The sequence below is a fragment of the Equus asinus genome, chromosome 10 (genome assembly GCF_041296235.1).
Source record: "Equus asinus isolate D_3611 breed Donkey chromosome 10, EquAss-T2T_v2, whole genome shotgun sequence".
NCBI lineage: Eukaryota > Metazoa > Chordata > Mammalia > Perissodactyla > Equidae > Equus > Equus asinus.
In genome coordinates, this window is record NC_091799.1 from 101,269,555 (window position 1) to 101,290,251 (window position 20,697).

At 41.7% G+C, this 20,697-nt stretch overlaps 1 protein-coding gene across 4 annotated transcripts in view; it reads left to right on the forward strand.

Moving 5' to 3' along the window:
- SEMA5A (semaphorin 5A) overlaps nt 1-20,697 on the forward strand; it is a 460,083-nt gene that overhangs the window by 156,309 nt on the left and 283,077 nt on the right. For all 4 annotated transcript variants that reach the window (XM_070519875.1, XM_070519877.1, XM_070519876.1 and 1 more), the window contains one exon: nt 8,398-8,595. In XM_070519875.1, coding sequence (XP_070375976.1) covers nt 8,475-8,595 — 121 coding nt within the window. In that variant the 5' untranslated portion in view covers nt 8,398-8,474. The remainder of the gene's footprint in view (nt 1-8,397; nt 8,596-20,697) is intronic.

The following is a 20,697-nucleotide window of genomic DNA, read 5'->3' on the forward strand; positions in this document are numbered from 1 at the left end:
ACAGATGATGAGCTCACCTGTCGATGAGGTACCTTTGGCTTATTTATGTGAAGATGTCTATTTTGACTTAAGGGTCTGGATTATGTAAAAGAGATCTCAAGGAGAGTTATAGATTTGGAAATCACTCGTTCTTAGAAAGCTTGTAACATCATGTGAGTTTGGAGAGATAGGCTACTGAGAGTGTGTAGATTGAGAAGAAATGTGCATTCAGGAGAGACTGGGTTACACCTTCAGTAAAGGGGAGGGCTGAGAAGTAAGAGTTCTGGATGCAGTAGGAAGACAGGGAGATTTGCGTGTTAAGGAAACCAAGGAAGAGAGAGTTTCAGGAGATAATAAAGGGAAAAGGTCATTGAGCATGAAAACCACAGAGATGTCCAGTTGTATAAGCTCGCTGGATCTGGCAGTCAAGGAATGCGCAGTGATGTTGACTAGAGTAGTGACAATAGAAGTGTGTATTCTTTTGTCCCCACTACCTTTGTGTGCTTTTCTATGTTGGCATAGACATTGCATCTTGTAGTTGACAAGAGGGAATGTGGCACTCCAAGTCCTGCTTATCTTAACTAAAGACAAATGGGAGCTGAGAATAGTAGTTTTCACACCATAAGAGTTGTTTATAACTTGACTATTTTATTGTGTCCATATGAGTTTCCTGCCTTGAGGAAACATCTCTGAATAAGTCCTTTAGAAATTGTTGATATAGTTATGTTGTCTTGAAGGACCCATTATTTAAGGTTTTTTTCTTTCTTTCCTAGAAAAGGGTCTTGTTGGTTTAGCTAACACAGAAGTAGATTGAATGAACTTTCACTTCATTTAAAAACCTGCTGACAGATAAAATTAATATGGCCTTCGTGTAAATAATAATTTTATCTAATGGACTTCATTTATTTTTATGGTTCCTCCAGGCGATCTGGAGCTAAACAAGGGGAAAAAGGGAAAGTGTAATAACAGTTCCCTTTGAAGAGAGATATAAAGTAAGGTCACTGGAGCCGAACCATTATTGAAATGTAGAAAATAGTTTAATGTTTGCTTTTCCCCATTTTATACCATGAGGTCATTTTATATAGCCATAAAGTTCCATTTCATCTCAGTTCAGAGACGATGAAAATCTATGAGGAACAGAGCAACTTCTTTTTCAGTTACCTGAAGGTGGCAGCCACTGGTGCTTCTGTACTTAAGGGCAGTCAGTGTTTTCATTAACACGTTCCTAAAAATGTTTCACTAAATCATTTCTGTTAAACCTCTTTGGGCTGAAACTTGGCAGTCAAGGTACATGGGTTAAAATAGTATAAAAAGGATCCAATTTTTACAAAATGCATAAAAATTGAAGATGCAATATGTTTGATGAGCATCCTGATACCCCTTATAGACTCAACCCAATTACAAAACAATTTTAATTTCACTTCATTTCCCAAAGAATAAAATGTTCAGTTATTGTTCGTGAAAAAGGTTGGAAGCATTCTATGAACTTGAACACTGCACATTGTTAGGCTTATTGTTTTATTGATTCTTCGTTTAATTCCCCTTCCTGCTCGGTGCCCAGAATATGATACTGCTCAAGGAAAGAGCATAGATTTAGTCATACCGTCCTTCCAGCCCTGGTACACTATGGACCTTAATTCTCCAGGATTATTTATTCTTTCTTCTTTGAATGCTCTGACTGGCACTCCTTCAGAAGCCAGAGCTTCTATCTTCTTCATTCGGGGGGAATTCCTTCTTCTTCTGTGTTTCCTAAGACTTTGCTCCTACTTCTATTTGATAGTTGTCAAAAGATAGATTTTTACTTGTTTGACTACTCTCAACTGTAACCTGGAAGTGCCTGGACTGTTGGCCTCTTCATCTTTGCCCCCCTGTATTGAAGGGCCATCCTTTGCCACAGGTGACATCCCTCAATATGGCTGTCTGGATTAATGACACCCTCGAAGACACCACCTGTTTCTGTGCCAAGGGGTCATCCCTTGTGATTTACTCTGGAGACAAGAGTGTGATCAGGCCATCTGATCTTGTGGCCATAAATGTGTGATTTTACCATCATGGGCAGGAATGCTGAGTGAGCTATGCAAAGAGCCAGGGGGTAGTAGCACCCGTTTTGACATGGCCTGTCACTACCTACTTGACCTTATGTAAACCTGTGAGATCCATGTACCCTGAGCCTTCACTTTCTCAGCTACAAAGTGAAGAGAGAGACTAGGTGATTTCCATGTCCCCTTTCACCTCTCAAATTCAGGGAATCGTTGGTTCGTTTCCTGTCTCATATGTGCCAAGGGACGAATAAGCCACCTTGCAATGGTGCTTGCTCAGTGGCAAGGGATGGGTGAATTCTAAATGCTAAAGAGAACATTGGCTATGTGACCTCTGATTCATTCAGATGGCCCATTCAGCATGTTGAAACGCATAAACTTGGGACTGCAATTACATGTTCAACCCATAGCTTGTTTGTAATAAAACAGAGAAGTCGAAACTTAGACACACGAAAGGATATGTGACCATACTTGCAACTGTTGATGAGGAAGCAGATGCTGTCATTGGTGCATCATGGTTCCTGGAAAGGAGCTGCCGCTGTGGATTGGAATAGGCGGTCACTGTGTATGCAGAAGGTAGAGGTCAGCCTGAAGCTTGGGTATTGGGAAGACTGGGGGCAATTGTGAGGCCTGTGGCATCAGCAAATGTTTAAATGAGTGTGCAAGGGTTACTCAGAGAAACCTGGCTAGGCTAGAGGGGCAGAAAGGAAGCCTTTGCAGTGGGAGTAGTGGAGGTGGAATTAGTAGGAGGTGGGCTGTTGGTGATAGGGCACAGTGTTTTCTTTGGAAAGCAGTGGAGGAATCCTGAAAGTTTTTGAATAGGGCAGGGTTGTTTACCTGGCAGCTTCTGATAATTGTGCAACAGATGCCGTATTTGCCTGTGCCAGGGTGTGTGGGGATAAGCCTAGGTTTGTTCGGAGGATGGAATGATTCTTCAGTGGTTCTGCTGCTTTCAGTTTGGGCTGGGACTTTAGTCTCTGGGTGAGCAAGTCAACTGATCCCATGGGATGGGGCCAAGAGATGGAAAGAGTGAATGCCAGTACAAACTGTTCAGAAGAGCTGCCCATCACCTTCTCCTCCAAATCCTGCCGTTTGAGTTTCTGATGTTACAATAGGCTGTGACTTTTCATAATTAAGAGACATACATGCAGCTGGCTCCTCAACTTTGGCTTCAGCCCTTTGATACTGAGGACAGTCCTGCTGTGGGCATGTGGGGGGACATGGCTTCCTGAGTCCTCTCTGAGTCAGCTCACTGGGTTGGTTCACTCACCTGACTTCTTCATCCTGTCTCCAATGGAAGTCCTTAAGGCCATCAGGTAGGGGACAGGCCTGGAAGAGTTTCTGTGGACTCTGAATTGTGCCAACGGACCTGACTTGTGCCACTTCCAACTTTATAGTAGGTCTGAGGCTTGAAAAGAAATACATTAAGCTAAATTTGGATCTGGTTTTATTAATAATTAGTTAGACTTTGTTCGCTAAGCATAACTTCTTGTATAAGCTTTCATTCTTTTTTATCTGACAGCTTTTTTTTTTTAACTAAAAGGAACAGTTATTTTCTGTTCCCCAAAGCCTATTCATTTGCAGTGTGGGTGTGAATGGGAAAAGCTATTTATTGCACAAACACTTATATACAGAGTTTTGCTTATTTAGATCGAGTTTATAGAGAGATCCTCCCACATCAGGAAACCAAAGGAAGGCTTCAGGGATTTTGAAGTAGATACAACAAAAAAGCTTCTATTTTGTAGCCCAAATTGGCCTGCTGTCATGTATCTTCCTATTGGCAAAATCATTTGCTTAGTATTAACTCACCTAATATATTTTTAATTTTCCAGATATGGTAGGGTGAGATCCAAACAAGTTTTATTGAAATTGATCCTATGAATATTCCTTTATAATAGATTGCCTGATGTGGCAAATATTTGTAATTAATGTGACTTTCATTTTTATTGAAATTTTGCTGAAATGGCTCAATACAAATTCAGTCAGGTGATTTGTATAAGCATATTTTAAAATAATCTGTCAAGTGATGTTAGCTTACTTACTTTCTAAAGAGGGAGAGGTATTTTGACTCACACTAATCAGAAGTTTTCAATAAGGGACAATTTGGCACTGTCAGGAGACAATTTTGGTTGGCACAAATGGGGAGGGCGTGCTACCAGCATCTAGTGGGTAGAGGCCAGGGATGCTGCTAAATGCACAGAACAGTTTCCAGAACAAAGAATTGTCTGGCTCTAAACGTCAGTGGCGCTGATATGGAGCACCACAATGCCCGATATAAATATGCCCACCCCCACCCGTGCCACTAAGAGGCGAGAGCTTCATGATTCAGAGGAAGATGGAATTGCACCAGGATGGAGGGACTGCTATTTAGAGCTAAGCCTATTTAGAGTCAAAGACTATTCAAAGAGTTAGCCTTGCATGATAGGATGCTCAGAAAAGCTCACTCTAAATGAAGACTGTGAATGCCCTTCCCTGGCCCCTTACCATGATGACTGTTTATACAGTACCTCTATTTTAAGAAAATAGGTAACATGTCATAGTCTGAAAATTATAAACTTCTAAAAGCACCTGTTCTCATTAAATGCGTCCTCCTTAGTTTAACGTATCAAACATGCAATTTCATGTCATCGCCATCAAACTGTATGTTCCATTTTAGCTGCTCTTTCACTTGAAATGGCATCTCCCTCTTCTCTAATCGTCACTTTCCAAACCCCAGGGAAGGAACGTTTCAGGCACCTGTGTTACTCTCTCTGCCTTTCCTTCATGGGGCAGAGACGTTAGGACTGAGCTGAGAGTGCATGGCTGTTGTGAACGTGGGGCAGTTCCGGTTGGTGGTTGGTCATAGTTAACAGAAAGGGGTTCTATGTTGGCTTGGGTCTGACACATTGAAAAATGATGTGCAAGAGAATTTGCTCTTAGCCTCCACTTGACTTGAGCTCAGTCTGAAAGTTGGGGACAGGACAGTGCTCCAATCCATCTCTGTGATGGAATGCTGCTTAGTGGGAGACACTGCTCTGGGTACCAAGCATGGGTGTCAGTGCTTGGCGTCATGCCTGCCACAGAGCTTGAACTTGTGGAGGGCTCACTGTTACTTTCATTATCTTCCCATGTTATTTTTATCATCGAGATTGTTTTGACATGAGGCTGTGATAATCTACCTGCAGGCTTCCCTGAGTGGACTGGCGAGGGTGCTCCAAATCTCGTTGCTCTGAACAGAATTAAATTACATCTAATTCTAATAATGTTATTCTATATTAAGATACGTCATTTGATGGAAATCATGTCTTAAGTCTCAGGTCAGAAGGATAAGAAAAGATGGGCTGTTTCCTGTGTTTACCTCTAGACTGGAGTTCTAGAGCAGCCTCCAGCTTTTCAGACTATGACCCCTTTTCCAAAAGTGAAATTAACCATACTTATAGTTTAAAACCAAGGAAAAATAACTCTTGTTGCTCTGTTGTCCATTACAATGCACTGGGCCTGGGCGGGAATTATGGACCCATTGTACTCATGTGCCCCTGACTCCCAATTTTCCTCTCCCCTCCTTCCTCCACCTTCTTGCTCAGGGTCTCTTGCTCCTACAGAAGCCATGCTCTCACCTTGTCATGATTTGTAGCTGCTTCATGTGTTTCTATGCCCACCTTGAACATTTCTGTCAAAGGGAGCATTGAGTCAGTGAGGCTCAAAATATGGAGAGTGTGAAATTTGATATACTCCAGCTTTATGTTTTCTCCATCTTGGAATCTCATCATACATTCATGTGCACACTCCTTTTTAAAGATGAGGCCTCTTTCTTTCCTTTCGTAACCCTTCCTTTACTGGGACCCTAATAGTTTGCTGCCTCTGTTTTTTCTGGATCTTCTTCCATTTGATACCTCTTCTCCCTCTTAAATCTACAATCTCTTCTCCACACACCACTTCTCAGAAAAGAAGCCACATTTAATGATCTGTTTTCTCTACTCTGAGATTTTCCTAACATTGATCTTGTGGTGCTTATCTGATTTCACTGAATTTTCTATGGTCACCTGGCATTCAGAGTAGCCATGCATGTTATATTTCACTTTTGCTCCATCCATTCTCTTCTTAGGTCCTTGGTATACGGATTCTGTCTCTTGTTCTCCTGAAACTGAAACCCCCAAGTTGACCATTGACTGTCTGTTGACTAAAACCAGTGGTCTTGCTTCATTGGGATGCAGTTGACCAGACCCCTGTTTAAAATGCGTTATTGCTATCCTCCAACCTGACTTGATCTTCATGTTGCCGTATTCCCTTGATGCTCTCTGTTCCCTTTTCTCATCTTTGTGTGGTTACTTTTTTAATTACAGCTTCTAAACAGTTCTTTTTAGCTCTTTTTTTCTCATGTTTTCCCCTGGTGAGTCTTAACCATACCCAGGATTTTAACCTTTCAAAATATTATATGCTGTGTCTGAATTCTTTTTTCTTCAGCATCCAACCTGGATTTTTCACAGTCTGCTGCATTTCCTTAAATATTCTCCCAGCATCTTAAACCCAACATGCACAAAACTAAATGATCATATTCTCCTCTAAACAAAATTCTTCTGTTGATTGTCCTATTTAAATAAGTGGCATTACTATCCTCGCAGTCCCTTATATTCTGTGTCTTGAGTCCATCTGTGCCTCTTGCTTTCTGTTCCCTAAAATTTAGCAGATTAGAACAATAATTGTTTTATTATATTTCACACTTGGGGGGTTAGGAATTTAGACAGGGCTCATTGGGGTGATTTCTTTGCTTTTGTGATACTTACTGTCCTCAGTGGTTTTCAGCTTTACTCACGTATCAGGTGCCTTGGTGGGAATGGATGGGAAGCTGGGCTCAGTAGGAAATGTCACTAGGACCACCTATATATGATCTCTCTAGCATGGCAGTCTCAGGAGAGTTGGACTTCTGGCCTGGAGTCTCAGTGCTCCAGAGAATGTGTTGTAGAGACAAGAAGTGGGCACTGCCAATCTCTTAGCATCTAGGCTGGGCGACAAGCCTACCATCACTTCTGTTGTATTTGATTGAGTCACACAGTCACAGAACCAACCCAAATTCAAGAGAGGGTGGATAGACCACCTTTCAATGGGAGGAAGCTCAAAGAATCTGTGGCTCTCTTTCATTTGCCATACTTTCCCTAAGCCATCACTCTGAGTGTTGACTGTGTTTGCCTGAATTTTTATTTACGTTGACCCCACCTGAAGTCACAGCCTCATTTATTTCTCTTCTGAATACTTGCAGTGGCTTCAAATTAACTTGTCTCTATGCTCCTCTCATCTCTATGCTCTTCTTTGCCCAATTTCCTATGTATACTATTGTGAGGACGATTTTATTGCTATCTCTTCTAATGTTAATATACTATGGTATCTTGTTGCCTAAAAATGGAGACCTCAGACCTTAGTATAGTTTGCCTTCCAAACCTTAACCCAACCGACTTTTCAAGCTGCTTCCCACTACTCCCTGTGTATCTCCTGGGGTCTGGGTCAAGTACAGTAAACCACTCCCAAAATATGTTGCCTCCTCTTTCCTCTTGCCTCTCTAATGCATCTTTTTATCCTCTTCCCTTGGCATGGAGTGTACTTCCAGAAAGCTCCATCTGCTGAAATCCTCTTTATCCTTCAGTACTAAACTCAAGTATGCACTCCTTCCTGGACCCATCCTTGATCCCTCTAAATAGCCGTAGTGCTCTCTCCTAATTCCCACAGCACTTGTGGTACTTTTTATGGTTTTCTAATAGCTTGGATTATAGTTATTTTTACAAGCGTATCTTATTTTAAAGCTTATTAATCTTTTAAATTATTCATGATCTTTAAAGTCTCGCAGCTCCCAGCCTACTAATTTCATTTCACCCAGTAGGTGCTCAATATAGATGTTTGATTCACGCTTGATCTTTAGCCAGAAACTTTGCAGGTGGGTCATCTATAAATTTCAAAGGATAAAATTCACCAAATATGATGATTTTTAAGAGTTGGATAGCATAATAATCAGGTCGTTAGTAAAAGACAATGGTTGTGGCCTTATTAAATAGGCACCTTTGGGTATTAAAAGGAAAGGCAGGGATTCTTTGGGTTTCCACATGTACATCTGCGTTTGCATGAGGGAGTGAGAATGATCTTCCAATGGAAAACCAGTTGATGATCACTATAACATTTCTGTTTGTATGACAAACGGACTATCTCATAAAATTGCTGGAGAAAGAGAGGTCTCTATTGAGACACACACGCACTCACACATATCTGAAGTGTCACCTAGAAAGCGATGTGTTTGTCTAAGCACTCTAAACTCTCTTTTTGTTAAAGGTAGTGACAAGGGCTTTACCAAAACACCACCCACCAGAAAACCTGAACTCATGTTTATCTAATTGTTCTCTTTTGTGTGTTTTAGGCACTTTCCCCACATGACGGGAAGACGAGTTTCTGGTTAGAAGACAAGTGCCCAGAGTCAAAGGCCTTCTGCCCACCATGAAGGGACCCTGCGTCATTGCATGGCTGTTCTCAAGCCTGGGGTGGTGGAGACTCGCCCAGCCAGAAACCGACGCTTCTCAGTGCCAGAGAGCGGAGCACCCGGTCATTTCCTATAAAGGTAAGGGACAAGCATGCTCTGATTGCAAAGCTGCCATTCAAATGCACATTCCATATTCACTGATAGAGGATAACAGTGGTTATTACTCTATTATTCTGCGACTTCAAATAGGAGCAAAAATACAAAATCCTTCATCACAAGAATTTCACATCCAGAAACTGATCATTAGGAGGAGTCCAAGATGGGAGTTATCACAGGTGGAAAATCCCATCACTGAGGCCACCTTTAGGGGCTGCAACCCTCCTGGATTGGAGCCAGGGGGTAAAACATGTGACCCACAGAAAGAACACCAATACAAAGTAAAACAAAAATTCTTCACTTCAGTGTTTCCCAACAATGCCTTAGTCTTGCCACAAAACTGAAGCCTTTGTCTCTATCTGGCATTGCATGGCAGACAGAATTGTTTAATGTCTCGAATATCTCCACAGATCTGTAGGATTAGTTAATTAGTATGTATAATTAATTAATTAGCATGTTTATCTACTCACTTATTCTTTCATCCATCAAAATTTATTTAGGGTTCTTTATACCCTAGGCCCTTTAAGTATTCAGGATGAAAAGTAAATTAGTCTTTGCCTCGTCCTCAAGGAACTTACGTTATATTATTAAGCTAAGTATCATCAATCAGACATTGTATTTTAATAATTCATCTAATAAATAGTTTTATGTTTTGTTATTTTTTAAACTTTATATCATGAAAAGTTTCCAATATATACAAAGACAGAAAGAATAGTCTAAGGAACACCCAGCCCCCACATTTATTAATTCATGGCCCACCTTTCTGCTTTTAAATCTGCACCTATGTTCCCCCACACCCACCAAATTATTTTGAAGCAAATTCAGGAAATCATATAATTTTATCTATAAAATTTCCGTGCATGGCTATCAAAGAAAGGGAATTCACAATACCATTATCACATCAAAGAAAACAGACAAAACCCCAAAAACCTAAAACAGACAAAAACCCAAACACATCAAAGAAAACAAACACGAAACAGTTCCATACAGTCACCACACATCCAGTGAGTGAGCGAGACCCCTGATGGCCTCGTGAATGCTCATGCATGATTTTATTAGCAGTTGGATTGAATAAGGATCTAAGTAGAGTTCCTACACTGCAATTGATTAATCTATCTCTTGAATCTCTTTTAATTTTTTACTGTTTTGTTGTTGTTGTTGTTGTTGCTCCCCTTGCAAATTAATTATTAAGGAAACCTGAGCTCTTTGTCCTGTAGTTTCCAAGTCTGGATTTTGCCAAGTGTATCCCATTGGTGTCATTCAAACGTTCTTCTGTCCCGAGTATTTTTGTAAATTCATAGTAATATCGAGAGGCTGCTTAGATTCAGGTTTGGATCTTTTGGTCTCAGATGTGTCATGGATGGTGCCATGGTCTTCCAGTGGGAGGCAGATGATAACCAGGTGTGAAATTAGCATCAATCGATGATCACTGCCTAAATCTACTGATTCATTCTTGGATGCAAAACTGGGATTTCCTGATTTCATTGTTTTTTCTTCATTTAATGGCAAGAATACTTCTATATAAAGTAACTTTCGCTCATCAACTATTTTCCTCATCAAATACTCTGAGGGTACAGCTCATAAAGGAAAGGCAGACTAAATGCTTTTTTTCTTCCTTTTACCAGTTTTTTTAAAAAGACACTAGTTAGCTAGTTCTCTAACATAATTTAAAGGGGACAAACAAGATGTTGTGTTTGCTTTTTTAAAATTTTGCTTATTAGAATCATTACTAATACATGGATTTCAATATTTGGTAAATTCAAACAATTGCAACTTGTTTTTACAAATGGTGACGTCATCACATTTCAAGTCCATCGGAGCCTTTTGAGGGTGATCCTGAGTTTTGGCACAACTCAAGTTGCCTTTGATACCATGCCTACTATCTGGGATAGTAAGATGTTCTGGACTCCTCTTAGCCATTGCCTTTCGTAGACTTGAGAATCAGTCATTTTGGCCTGATTTGCGCACGGGGGTGCTCAGATTTAGGTCTTTTCAATGGACAGAACTGAGAAAACCGTTTTTAAAAATACACCGTAAGTTCTTCTGGATCCTTCCAATTCATCCTCACGACTCTAGGGTTTTTCTGAACCTCTTCCATCTTATATCTTTTTCTCCCGTGCACAGAATCCTTAGTCTCTGCCGCCAGCATAATTATTCCTTTGTCTTTCCCTAAACACATACTCAATTGTTTCAGAATAACAATTTCATGCAACTCCAGTCATTTTCGACTACTGGAAACCCTTTAAGATGATTTTTTTTTTCTCTTCTTTTAGTTCTCAGAGTATAAATTTCATTGGGAAGTTAAAGCAAAGTTACTGCTTTGAAGTCACTTGAAATAATTTCCTTTCGTATGGTTATGCCACCAACTCAAAACCCAGTTAATTTCATTTGTTTAATTTCATTTTTGATTTCTAGAGATCTGTAAAATTTACTTTACATTATTATGTAGTGTTTCAAAGTCAAATTAATTAAACAAGGGATGTTCAGAGAAACTGGATTTACTCCCTGTGTTCCTTGTCCTGTTCTTTCTCTCTACATTTAGCTGGCCTTTTACTTATGTTTTATGGTTTATGCTTCTTTTTTAATATAAAAAACTATGTATACACTCACACATATAGTCATACCTTCCCTTCTTAGATAAAAAGTGGCATATACACAAACTTTTCTCTGTCTAGCATTTTTTTTTTTTTTTTGAGGAAGATCAGCCCCGAGCTAACTGCTGCCAATCCTCTTCCTTTTGCTGAGGAAGACTGGCCCTGAGCTAACATCTGTGCCCATCTTCCTCTACTTTATATGTGGGACTCCTGCCACAACATGGCTTGCCAACCAGTGCCATGTCCGCACTGGGGATCAGAACCGGCGAACCCTGGGCTGCCAAAGTGGAACGTGCGCACTTAATCGCTGCACCACCAGGCCGGCCCATAGCATTTTTGACATAATGATATGTCCTGGAATCCACTCTCTAGTAGTATATTATGTCACTCTTTTTCACAGCCACATAGCTCTCCACTATGCAATGAAACTTAGTCTACTCAACAACTCCCTATTGAGACATGTTTAGGTTATTTTCTGTTGTTTGTGATCATGGATAGTGTCACAATGAGTAGTGCCTCCTGAAAACGTCTTTTGATACTTTTGCAAGGGTCCCATTGGGAGAGATTCCTAGAATTGGGGTTTCTAGGTCAAAGGGTAAATGCATATGTGGTTTTCCTTGATAGTGTCCAATTCCTATTCATGAAGGTTACACCATTTTGCATTCTCACTGCCCTGGATATGAGTCTTGTTTTTTACTAGCCTTTCCAGCAGAGTGCACTGTCAGGTTTTGGGATTTGGGCTAATCCCATAGTTCATAAATGGCATCTCACCATATTTTTGATTTGCATGTTTTTAATTTGGAGTGAACATCCAACAAACATTTAATAAGTGCCTATTATGTACCAGGGTCTGTGCTAAATATTGAGGGGATAGAGGCAAAAAACACACTTCCTGTTAAGGGTTTTGAACGTTTTTAGGAATATAAATCCAAAGTACCATTGCATCACATTCTGTTAAGCATCCTATGGGTGTCTTTGCTGGATGCTGTGGGAGCCCAGGAGAGGGACATCTGAACCAGATAGCCTGGACCGTGGGAGAGTGGTTAAGGAAGGTGTCGAGGATGAGACAATGTCAGAGCTGAGTCTCAAATGATTCTTAGAAGGTATATATGAACTCAGGAAGGGAGAGGTATTCCAGGGAGAGGAAAGAGAAGTACAAAAGCCCTGATGTGAGGTAGGGGAGCATAGCAAGTCCTGGCACATGTCATGTACAGCAAGTCATGAAATCTTACTTTACGCTGCAGTGGGGCGGTACAGGGAGATGAGGCTACAGTGGTTAGTGGGGATTCTGTAATGCATGGCATCGAAAGGCATGTTAAGAATTTCCCTTCTATCAGGATAGGCTCAGCTCAGACGATGGTAAAATGGTGGCAGGGAGAGCCCATTCTGAGGCTGTTGCTGTGATCAAAGGGAGCAGAGATGAGGAACTGAGCTAAGGAAATGGTAGCAGAAAAGGAAAGAATTGGGTAGATTCTAAAAATTTGAAGGATGCGTTGATGATTTCAGGGATGTAGGACAGGAAGGAAGAGGAGGCACTGAGTGCAATCTCCAAGTTCTTGGATGTTGGAATAAAGAAGGGGAAGCAAATGTGAGGGATGTGAAGATTTTAGATTGAGAAAGCTGAGTTCCTGTCTGGCATCAAATGGAATTATCTCCTTGAGAGCAAGGCATCACGGGAGCCAAGAAAGAAGGGCTTTTCGTGAGAAAGGTGGCCATCAGAGTTTCTGAGGATGCAGCGAGTTCAAAGCAGATGTGGGCCAGAAGGTAGAGTGACCAACTCATCTTGGTTTGCCCAGGACTTCCTATGTTCTGGGAGAACTGAGACAGATGGTCACCCTCCCAGAAGTTCTGTGAGCAATAGTATATTAGTTTCCCAGTGCTGCTGTAACAAAATACCACAAACTGGTGACGTAAAACAACAGAAATATCATCTCTTAGAGTTCTGGAAGCTAGAAGTCCAAAATCAAGATGTCAGCAGGGCCGTGCTCTCTCTGAAGGCTCTAGGAAGAATCCATCTTTGCCTCTTCTTAGCTTCTGGTGGCTTCTGGCAATCCTTGGCTTGTAGATGCCTCACTGCAACCTTTGTGTCTGTCGTCACATGGCCTCCTCTCTGTGTGTCTGTGTATTTTTATCTACTCCTCTTTTTATAAAGACATATTGGATTTAGGCCCACCCTCACCTAGCATGACCTGATTTTAACTAATTACATCTGCAAAAACCCTATTTCCAAATTAGGTCACATCCATAGGTGCCTGAGGTTAGGACTTCAACATATCTTTTGGGGGGACACAATTCAACCCATAGCAACTGGCATTTATCAGAGCAGGTTCAGGGCAGTGCAGGAGGAGGAAACTCGGTGGGATGATCAATGTGACGTGAATAAATAGATATAAAAGGACAGAATGATTGTCTCAGCCAGCAGGGACCTGAGGACAAGGGACTGCTTTTAAGAGAGCATTGCTTAATCATCCTTAAATGGTAATAGGGAAGAGCCAGATGTAGGCAAGGGCTGAAGAGAGACGAGAGAGCTGGAGATGATTAGGCAAAGTCCCTAGGGCTGTGGGGGGTGGTGGGATACTGGGCACAGGTGGGGGATTATCTTCCAGGAAGCAGCCACCACCTCCAGTGAGCCTGGAGGGAGGGAGGCCAGGGTACCCAGGATGCCGGAAAGTTAGCGGGTGGGGGTGGCTGGAAGGGGAGGGAGCTCCTGAGGACCTCCATCTCTGCTGAGAAGGAGTGGGCAGGCCGCAGGCCAAGAAGATGGGGGCTTTAGGAAGGAAGTGCTTCTCTGAAGAAGGAATAAGAATGTTGATCAAAAACACACATGAAAAATTCCCTGTGGATGTGAGGAGCCCAGTCAGTCCCTAAAATGGCTCACGTTACAGCTGAGCAGGTGGCCACTGCTCCACTACGTGAACGCTTACTTCTTCATGTAAGACAAAGCTCTACAAGAAAGTGTGAGAAAGCAGGATGAAACACTGATAAGGCAGAAGTAAAGGAAGGACTGGATAATCTTGACTTTTAAAATCTTGATTTCCACGTGCATTTAAAATTTCATGATTTAGTGTTATACATGGGAGGCATCTGCCCAAGAGGCTACTAATGAAGTGGACCAGATGCTCCAGTGATGTTTTAGTACCACCAAGCACATTTTATTGAAGCTTGATTCGATTTACCTGGCTAGGCAGAAGGTGCTGGCGGGATCTTTTTTTCCCAGCCTGGGTAAAATATTTGCCACCGCGGGCTCCTCCTGCCTAGCAGAGTTCATTGCTCAACACGTTCTAACAGCTTGCTGTGTTTGCAAGGTTACTCCCTTGACTGCATGTTCTGGAATATTTATCCCTGATTGTGCAGTGGCTGCTAAAACACTCTGACCCATTACAGACACGCCGTTCACACTTATGTCCTTGTCATTTGCTTAAATGTCTGTTCCAATAAAGAGGGAAAACCTAGTGACCCTTCAAGACAGCATGTTTCTCAGCATGCTCACTGAGTCTCATAACCATCTCTGAAATGAGTTTTAAATGTTTAATGTCCACTTAAGGCGATAGTGCCACATTCTGCTTTTGTTTGTTTATTGATTAAAGTTTACCCAGCATGCTTGCTATTTAGAGAGCGAGCTCCAGTTATAGGAATTGGTTTATGGGGAGCAATTTCACATGATGCACAGAGGAAGACTGTCAATGGGGTGAGTCAGGCCATACTCAGGCTCTAGTTGCCTTGGAGTCTTAAAATCATGATTCACTGGGAGGCCTTCCTTCAGTGTCTTTGCCGGCGGCACTGAGTATTAATACCTAAGATTGATTACTCCTCCCTGCAGAATCAGGCAGGTGCTATTCATTTCACTCTCAGGTCCCTGAGATCTTTCTCTCTGAATCCGTGGCATTCCCGTTGAGTGTCTTTCCACTTTGGATTCATTGATTGGTCTGAGAATTGTTTTAGAACTTATGGGGGAGCTCAATGGAAGCTTAAGAGAGGATTAGCAACATTTGTCCCCAGATCTTGGGAGGGGCATCTGAGGGAATCGGAATGGCTGTTCCAGCTTGGGCCATCACTGGGGCTGGACTGAGGAGGGGCATTTGGCCCTTGAGTTTCAACAGCTCCCTTTATCTCCACATGTAGTCTTAGGTGACTGAAAGAATCATGACTGAAAGGGTCCAACATAGGATTTTAAACTTGGGTTCTATTCCCATACCATGGTATGGATGATTATTTTTCATGGATCCCATATTTTTCTTTTGAATCAAATAATTATATTCTGTTGTATTCATGTGTGTGTAAAAAGCTTTGATTTGTTAAATGTTGACAATAAAAATATACTGCATGTTTTATAACTCTCTGTTGGCTCTTCTTCACATTAACCTGTGGGAGCTCCAGCCTCTCCCGCCTCTGAGAGGCTATCTTTCTAGCAGTCTATAAGGTGGCCTTGCACACATTTCCTGTTGTCCCGTTAGCTGTTAATCCTGCCCATTGTCCTGCGTCTTACCTTTCTTCTCTTGACTTCCTCATGCTCCCTGGGACCACTGGCATTTTTGGCCTGTTGCCTGTTCCTCTTGGGGCTGGAGAAGGCATAACCTGGGCAGCCTCCGTTACCCTCCCAGGCACAGTGAACTATAACCTTTTAGAAAATAAGGATGAGAAAGGAGCCAAGGGAGTCATTGCTGTGCCACAACCCCACACCTGTTCCACAGTTTTGTACGTGTCCCCTGGTGCTCCACTTTCTGTCTAGGTTTTGGCTGTCTGATGCCCCAGGCAGTCATGTGGTCTCATGGCCCTGGCTGGATTTTGCCTCTTCTCTAGGATCTAGGAGCCTCCTTACCACAGGAGGGGCTGCAGTAGGTGATTTCCAGCATCCCAGTAAGGTTTCAGAGTCTTAGAGTACATAAACTTTGATTAAAATTGCTCCCAGTGTTTCTCCCTGTTTGTCTAGTCTCAGATCTGCCATTTGACCTTTTTAAATCGTAAATGTGTGTCGTTGCATGACACTGGCCTATTTCTCCAAGGAAGAATTAGGAAAATTTATTTTCATTAAAAATAGGTTGCATTGGGGCTGGTCCTGTGGTGTAGTGGGTAAGTTTGGCACGTTCCACTTTGGCACCCTGGGTTCTTGGGTTTGGATCCTGGGCGTGGATCTACACCACTCATCAGCCATGCTGTGGCAGAGACCCACATATAAATTAGAGGAAGATTGGCATAGATATTAGCTCAGGGCCAATCTTCCTCATGCATAGAAAGAGGAAGATTGACAACAGATGTTAGTTCAGGGCTAATCTTCCTCAGCAAAAAACAAAAAAGAAAAGAAAAAAGATTGCATGAAATTCCCATTAATATTTAGTTTTAATATTTTCATATGAATCACTTGAAGTATAGCTAGATACCACAAACTGTTAAAAACAGTTGAACTCAGTGCTCTTCTTTGTGAAAACTAAAATTTACATAAAGTGAGTGTGATTCTCTTTGGTTTCATAACAGGATATAAATTATCCTTCTGTGAGTTTACTTGGGGAGGAAAAGTGTTGTTATGGATCCTTAGAAAGTTCTTTGTTCCATCAATAATTTGGCTTTTGTTATCATGCATATGACCAAATGTTTCAGATAATGTAATGTCAAAATCACAGGGGCAAAATATTTGAACCTATTTGCAAGTGAAGCAACTAAGGTACAGGCACGCTGCCTGTTTTTTACATTAAAAACTGCATTTGGGAATAAGATTTTTGATTTTACAGTCTGTTGCTAGTTTTCTGTCTGAAAAAACAGAATATCAAAAAACACAACTTTCCAATTCTTCAGTGTAGGTATGTAACGATCGTTCATGACTGCGTAGAGGTGTCAGAAGAAAATGCAGTGTCAAACCACTATGCATTATTCATTGGGTGAATTGGTTCTAATACCTACATTGTAGTTTGATGTTGTTATTGATCTTGCAGTGATGAGAGCTACAAGGGTCCCTGTTGTATGTTTTTTATAAACAATGATTAGGTTCTGATGAAAATGATTTATTGAGTTTTGAGAATTATCAATAACTTTTGTATTACTTTTGCGTTCTGGGGCTCCTAATGAAATAATTTTTAAGATTGGACATCTATATTTTACCTTAGGATAAAATTTCATTTTTTTTATTGATTTGTCTTGGTGGGGAAATAGTTTTTATTATTTTAAGGCTGCAAATGGAATACTTTATTATAAGTGAAGTGGTACAATGTAATTGCACTAAAACTAGGCATAAGATATTGTAAAGTTATTGTCAATATTCTGATTTAAAACCTTCATTTCATTTGGCCTCAAATGGTATGTTATTGTATTTTATTTATCTTTAAGCATATCATGGTCTTTCTAAGCATTGAATGGGCAATTCATCCATTTCTCACACTGAAGGTAGATAAAAATCTTGTCCGTATTTTATGTGTAAAGAAAGAGTTGGAGATTAAATGTGGGGTGAATAAAAGTGTAATTAGGCAGCATTTTTCTAGGATTTATGACCTCTCATCGTCTTCTATATCAAGGCAAGGGTAGCAAGCATGTTACATTTGAGAGGTGAAGCATGATGCCAGCTTCAGCAGACAGCAGTGCTGATATTTTTCTGTTACCGATATGACAAAAAAAAACTCCACTGAAATTTCTAAATTTTAGTTCATCTCCCAATTTAATCAGCACCTTAACTTTTTTATTTTCCTGAAACTTTTTAAATATCTAGTAAAGAAGGGCCAGCGGTAGACTCTGGCCTCAGGAGGAGTTACTCTTCAATTTCTCGTTTTGTTTCCCATTTTCCTCATGTGACTCCAGGGTGGACCCCCACGAGCCCAATCACAAGCATTGCATGAGGCAGGAAGCATTCTTATTTATAAGGGAGAGCACGGCGACCTTGTGTGCTAGCTCACCACGATGAATAGATTCCTTCAGTCCGTCATGTGGCTAAGTTGTGGTCATGCTATTTGAGCATTCCCACCTTGAAAGCACCTCGGGGCCGTGTGTGAGATAGACTACAAGCCCTATGAAATGGAATCAATGGGGCGAGACCCCGATGCCAGGAGCGGCTGCCAGAGTGCTCCTGGCAGCTCTCAGAAGCTGATTCACGACTGTCACTCTCAGCTGTGGTTCTGATTTCTGTGCCACCCGATTCCCCAGCTTCAGCCCACAGTGTCTTAGCTTCTGCTTGTTTGAGGATAGCAGCAGAGGTCCACTTCCTTAATAATTCAGTCACTATGGAGTGCATATTATGTGCCAAGAATGGCTTCAGTTACCCCAGTCAGCAAAACAGGTGGAAATCTTGGCCCACACTGAGTTTATATTCTATTAGGGGGTACAAACAATAATAAAATGTTATAATAGAGAGTGGGTTACGTAGTGATAAGGGCTGAGGAAATATATAAAGCAGAGGATGAGTTAAGCGGGGGAGGTGTCCTGCAACTGTCATCGGGTAACCAGGTGTGCCCGATGTTTACCTGTCGCCTCTCTGCCCCACACTTGCCCCTTTTCATTCTGCTCTGTGCTACTGGTGAGGGAGTCAGAACAATTTCTCGGTCTTCTGTACCAGCTGGGCTCCTATGGACATGTGTGAATGGGAGGAACCAGCAGTTGCTGAGGAGGCTGGGGGAGTAGGGAAGACTGTGGTCATGCCTCCAACAGTGTGGTTGAGGACTGAGGTGACTCTAACTCCCCATCCTGGGAGCAGGCAGTGCTTCTGGGCAATTCTGGCATGAGTCACAGCTGCTGGAGAAGAGCGCAGTACAGGCACAGGCTTAGGGGCTCCAGCCCAGCTTATTAGCAGCTTCTCCTCTCTGTGTGTCATGCATTCTTCCTTTTTACTCTCCTAGGCCCCAACCTTCATTCTTTTGCTTTGTCAGTTCTTAAGGTTACCTTTACAACCAATTCCCTATATTAAATTGTCTCTATTTGAACTACCTAGGGTGGTTTCTGTTTTCCTGACTGGATTGTAACTCATTCAGACTGATCCATTGAGTCAAGACTTAAAAGATGTAAGGGGTCAAGCCATGTAGATAACTGAGGAAAGACTGTTCCAGGCAGAGGGAAGAGCAAGTGCAAAGGCCCTGAGGCAGGAGCATGCTTAGCAGCCTTGAATAACAGCAGGGAGCCCAGGATGACCAGATTGGAGTAAGCTTCAGGGGAGAGTAATGGAAAAGAGATCAGACAGCTGACAGGAGTCATGGTCTGTAAAGCTTTAAGAATTGTGGCTTTTATTTTGAGTGAGGAGGGGAGCCACTGGAAGGTGTTGAGTAGCGGAATGATGTGATCTAACATGGCTCAAAAGGATCACCCTGGCTGCTGTGCTGAGGATGGCCTGAAGGCAGGCAGGTGGGATGCAGGGCAGTAGTCTAGGCTGGAGATGGTAGTGGCTTGGATGAGGGTGTTAGCAGTGGACACAGGGAACAGTGGTCATATTCTGGATGTAGCTTATTTTGGAAGTCAAGTCCAAAGCATTTCCTTTCATGTGATATATGTACTGTGTGAGAGAGAAAGGCAAGAATGACTCTCAGCCTTTTGATGTGAGCAATTGGAAGAGTGGAGGTGCTATTTACTGAGATGAGGAAGACTGTAAGAGTTATATTTGGGAGGGGAATCAGAGCTCAGTCTTGGACATGTTAAATGTGAGATGTTTCTTGGGCATGCAAGTGGAAACATTGCATAGTCAGTTGCATGTACAAGTCTGGATTTGGGAGTTACTGGCATATCAATATCATTTAAAGCCATAAGCTAGATGAGATCTCTAGGGGAGAATGTAGATGGGAAAGAGAAGAGGTCCTGTGAGTGAGCCCTGGAGTAATTCACTATATTTGGAGAGATGAGATAGCAAATAAGATGGAGAAGGGACAATCAGATATCTTGGAAGCCAAGTGAAGAAAATGTTCCTTTCATAGTGGCCTGAATGCTAAAAACTAGAGACTTGGCTTTAAAGACCAGAAAGCAAGAGGCCAATGTTAATTTACTAGCAGGAGAGGAACACTAAGGTACTGAAGAACCCCAGAGTCTCTAAGATGAGACTGGGATCCACCTAAGCAGTGGAACCGTCTGGCAGATGAATATCTAGTCTTTAAGAGTTATTATTGTACAAGGTTATTGTATACAAAGAGTTACTGTACGAGGTTATTGTATATAAAAGGAGAAATCTCAGAAGTTGCTCTGGTACCCTTGAGGTCGTTATTAGCCAGCTGTTGAAGACTGGAAAGAGCAATATGGTCAGGAGACCAGACATTGGCTTTGTGTCCTGTGACTTAGTAATTGTGTGAACTTGGGCAAGTTGCTTAATAATTCTGTGGCTCCATTAACACTTAAAAAAATGGGGATGATAATGCTACCTTTTTTGGATTATTGAGCAGAGGAAATGTGATTTTGTGTGTGTTTGTGTGTATGTGAAAGTACAAAGACCTACAATGCCAGATGTCATTATATCCAACATTAAAAATAGCTGGCCTTGAGCTTAAATGCAATCATATAACACTCCTAACTATTAGCAATGTTTGAAAACTCTATG